The sequence below is a fragment of the Quercus suber genome, unplaced genomic scaffold (genome assembly GCF_002906115.3).
Source record: "Quercus suber isolate HL8 unplaced genomic scaffold, Cork oak 2.0 scaffold_569, whole genome shotgun sequence".
In the NCBI taxonomy this organism is placed as follows: domain Eukaryota; kingdom Viridiplantae; phylum Streptophyta; class Magnoliopsida; order Fagales; family Fagaceae; genus Quercus; species Quercus suber.
In genome coordinates this window covers 145,657-150,193 of record NW_027070014.1, presented here as the reverse complement: position 1 = coordinate 150,193, position 4,537 = coordinate 145,657, and the positions used below count along the sequence as shown (strand labels likewise).

At 38.2% G+C, this 4,537-nt stretch overlaps 1 protein-coding gene across 1 annotated transcript in view; it reads right to left on the bottom strand.

Annotated features, from left to right (window-relative positions):
• LOC112028037 (uncharacterized) overlaps positions 1 to 4,292 on the bottom strand; it is a 6,763-nt gene extending 2,471 nt beyond the window's left edge. The window contains exons 1-3 of the mRNA XM_024060681.2: positions 4,085 to 4,292; positions 3,849 to 3,993; positions 2,942 to 3,099 (exon numbers count right to left, since the gene is read on the bottom strand). Of these exons, the coding sequence (XP_023916449.1) occupies positions 2,942 to 3,099; positions 3,849 to 3,993; positions 4,085 to 4,185 (404 nt within the window). The 5' untranslated portion in view covers positions 4,186 to 4,292. The remainder of the gene's footprint in view (positions 1 to 2,941; positions 3,100 to 3,848; positions 3,994 to 4,084) is intronic.
• Positions 4,293 to 4,537: the final 245 nt, after the last annotated feature.

The following is a 4,537-nucleotide window of genomic DNA, read 5'->3' as shown; positions in this document are numbered from 1 at the left end:
AGAAAATCTACTACTGGAATTCTGGTTTTTCTTGGTTCAAACCCCATTTCTTGGTCTTCCAAGAAACAATCCACTGTCTCTCGTTCCTCCACAGAGGCAGAGTATCGTGCCTTGGCTTCCACAGCAGCTGAGTTATCTTGGCTTCGTATTCTGTTTAAGGAGCTTAAACTGTTTCTTCCTCACATTCCCATCCTTTGGTGTGATAACAACTCAGCAATTGCCTTGGCCTCTAATCCTGTTTTTCATTCTCGCACAAAGCACATTGAAGTTGATTATCATTATGTGAGGGGCTGTGTTCTTCGTCATACTTTGGGTATTAAATTCATCTCGGGCCGTGATAATTTTGTAGATATCTTCACAAAACCTTTGCCTGGTCCTCACTTTCTGGCTCTCCGTGGCAAACTCTTGGCTGATACTGCCTCGTGTTTGAGGGGGAATGTTAAGAATAATAAGTGTACAACCATTGAACCAACAAATGGTTTTGCTCAAGAGATGCCCAAGATGCCCAACGGCTAGTTCCAGTCAAATACCCAACGGCTAGTTTCCAACTCTACAGCAAACGGTGGCGTTTTATCTCATGATTTTGTGTTAATGTATTTAAATAAAACGCTGCGTTTTCATCTCTGGGAAATGAACTTCACTTACACCGTGGAGACTGTGGTTTCTAGAGATCAGTTGGGCAGTTAAGATTAGTTAGTTAGTTCCTAATCTTCCTCCGTAAAATACGGATCCATCCCTAGATTTTAGGTATTAGCTTAGTCTGTTACTAGATCAGGTAAGCTATATATATATATACTGTACTTGACATGGAAAGAACAACAAGAATTCATTTCAACAGAAATTTTCTCTTCGTCTCTCTCTCTAATCTCTGTTTGAAGTTTTCTCTTTTTTTTGCTCTCTGTTTTCATTACCTTCATAGTGTGAACACCATTGAAGAATCTTTTAAACCTCTGTTAGATTCTTTTCATGTGCAACCACACATGAACCCCACAAATTCGCCCAAATTGAAGGTACTCGTGCCAAAGATTGTATGAGCATTGGGTTGGTCAACAATGGGTTCATATTGTTGAAACGTGATTATATTACGTTAAGTGACGGGTTTCCAATTTGAATGTGTAGTAAAATTTCTTCGAAGTTGTGTTCTTCACCCTTCTTTCATTGTGTCTTTGTTAATTACTCTTTCACCTCTCTCTTTTCCAACTCAAACATTGCATGGGGTTCGACAAAGATCACGTTGATAACCGTATCTAGTGAGCTTTTCACTAGTTTTGGTTGACGCCGCCAAATCTTAGCTCGTCAACATTGATAAGACAAACTATAGTATCAAACAATCTAACCGTGGCAATTGACAATTCACATAACCACAATTAGCAACAAATCGGGCATTCCCAAGCCCATTGTGATTGGTTCAGTCATCAAGTTGACACCAAACTCAAGCCTCACCAACCCGTGGATGTCCTTAAACTAGAGATGACATTCCCCGTCCCATTAAACCTGCTCTTTCCTTTTTCGCCTGGCATGAGTTTTCCCCACCTCGAAAAAGTGGTGGGGCAAGAATGCGATAAGATTTTAGCCCCGTACTACAGGGCGGGGCAAGGATGGGTTTAGACTTTTTAGACCCACCCTGTCTAGCCCCTCCCCATCCTTACCCCGCATCGTATTGTTAAAGGCTATAATTGTAAATTTCTTATACCCTAAAACCCTATTATTTAAATAAACATACTAATATTAGCTTATTTTATTCTACTTAATGTAGTTCTCTACTTTTATTTTGTTATGTGTTATACAATGAAATTTTTTTTTTTTAATGATTGTCTTGTTAAACGCCTGAATATATTATTCAATCTTTTCTAAAAATTGATTTGATTTGATAGGATAAATTTAGTTGTAATTTCAAGTATATTTTTATCAATGAAATAGGTTTCATTAAAAAAATTGTACTAGTTGTAGGGCAAATTAACAAAAAGTAAAGTTTTACGGGGTGGGGCGGGGCCCCAAGGGGCAAGGATAGGGCAAGAAATTTTCCCCTGTAATGTGGGGCGGGGATAAGGCAAGACAAAACCATACAGGGCGAGGACGAAGACCCCATCCTTCGGCCCCGCCCCGCCCCATTGCCATCCCTACCTTAAACCCCAATTACACATTTGTTAATCGACATCATTTAAACAAATTATTTACAATCACAGTTACTCCACATTTACCAAATCTATTTTTTTTCCAACCAAAAAATTTCATTAAAATTCTATTTCATAAATTTAATGGGAAAGCTTTGACATAAACTACACTTTTTTTTTCTTTTTGATCATTTAATAGTTACTGTGCGGGTCGCAAATGAGGCCAATGGGCTCAACCCCACTTGGGCTCACAACTTATTTGTTTGTTGGGCTGAATTTCCTACTATGGGTAGTTCTACAACCAAGGACTCACTGAGATCACTCTTATCTTTCTCGGCAACACAATCTTTCCTCCCAACTCCTCTCAGACCCTATTTTTCTTCTCTATTACCCCTGTTCTCTTTCCTCCCCTTTTTGTGACCAACCCTTCTTTCTTCTCCTTCCCTCTTATTTATAGTGCTCAGCTCAGGCGAGGGTTATTAATGCTCTCATGTTTGTGCAACAGAGAAAAAAAAAAAAAAAAAAAACACATAAAACATTTAGAGCCCTAAACCATACATAATAAGAATTCAAGCATATGTAACATAGAGCATTGAGCAAAGCAAGGACATACTGCAGAAACATCCAATGCACAGAATCTAAAACGAGAACATTTTGTTAAACATAGCAGTTACAATGCCTATATAAGTCATTAATTGTTTAATGCAGCTCTATTAAAAAGGAATTAATCATCCATTCATCCATATGAACAAATGTGGAAGGATTCCATTTCTTGGAGACATTTAAACACCCAAATAAAACAAGTTTTAAAATTGTAGAGCACTTACTTCTGCACACCCAAATGGTACATCTTCTCAGCCTCCTCAAATTTCTTGATCTTCTCGTAGTAAAGAGCATATGCTTGGTAGAACAAAGACTTCTTTTTTCCAATTTGATTCACCTCCATGGTCCTCAGAAGCGTTTTTGGATCCTCCACAAAGTCCATCTACTCACAGAGTAAAAAAACAATTCTTTGGTTTAGTTAAAGCGAGACATTTCCCATATTTAGGGAACTAAAACAACTTAAAGCATAAGATTCCAACTTTGATTTTCATATATTTTTCCTTCATTTTCATTGTAACCAAACAATGGCCTATGAAATTGAATGAAAAATGATGACCCATTATCAAAATCATCCATAAGATAATAAAAATCACTCTTGGATCATCCACAAGATCCATCTACTCACAAAATAATTAAATAAACAATTACTTACGATGCAGACAATGAAATTGGCATTTTTCGATTCACGTTTAACACCAATCCATTCCCTCACTTCTATGAAGATGATATGTCATAAATCAAAAAAAGAATCATAATGATAACAAAAGCTAGTGAACTTAGTCCAAAACAACTCTTCTATTTATTAAATCTCCAAATTTAATGTCCATAACTTTTCCTTCATTTTCTCAGGAACCAAACAACGGCTATGAAATTGAACAGAAACAGAATAACCCAGCATCAAAATCAGCAATAAGAAAATGTAAAAAAGCGCTCTCAGACCATCCACAAAAACCCATCAACAAACAAAATAAATGAATAAATTCTCAACATTTACATAACCAAAACAATCTTAAGCGCAAGATTCCAAATTTTATTTTTCACATCTTTCCCCTTCATTTCCACAGGAACCAAACGACCCAGAATCGAAATCATCGAGAAGAAAACGAAAAAAGCGATGGATTAGTAAAATACCAACTGTAACCAAACGCGGAGGTATCGTAAGTCGTTTTTGTAACGGCGATCGGAATCGAAGGTCTGCGCGCACTTCTGCAAAAACCGTGGCAGCTTCTCGTTCAGAACTTGCGAAGGCAGCGAATCCTTCATCTTTCTGATCCCTCTGTACATACAAAATGCCAAACAGTCTTACTTTTTAAAACCATTAAAAGAGCTACCCACAAAGAGAGAGAGAGAGAGAGAGAGAGGCATACCGGAGCCATGGGAGAAGAGGGTCGTTGCCAGAGTAGGATTTGATGTCTGAGATCAAGGAGGTGAAGAGATCGGCGTTGTTGTCGTTGTTGGCTTTGGCCATGCTTTTTGGGTTTTGCTTTGGAGCAGAGTTGAAGATGGTAGTGGTGGTGCTGGTGGGGGTTTTGGACTTTGGAGCCAATGGCTAATTTGAATTTGTGTTCGGGTAATAGATTGTGTGTATCACTCGGACAGGCAAATAGTGGATGTTATGTGTTTATGTATAGACACGTGGCAGGGTAAAGGATGGACGATGGATATGATTTGATAATCATGGTTTCTATGGCCATTTTGGCTGAAAATTTGTTACACGTATGATTGTGCAACCACACATGAACCCCACAAATTCGCCCAAATTGAAGGTACTCGTGCCAAAGATTGTATGAGCATTGGGTTGGTCAACAGTGGGTTCATAT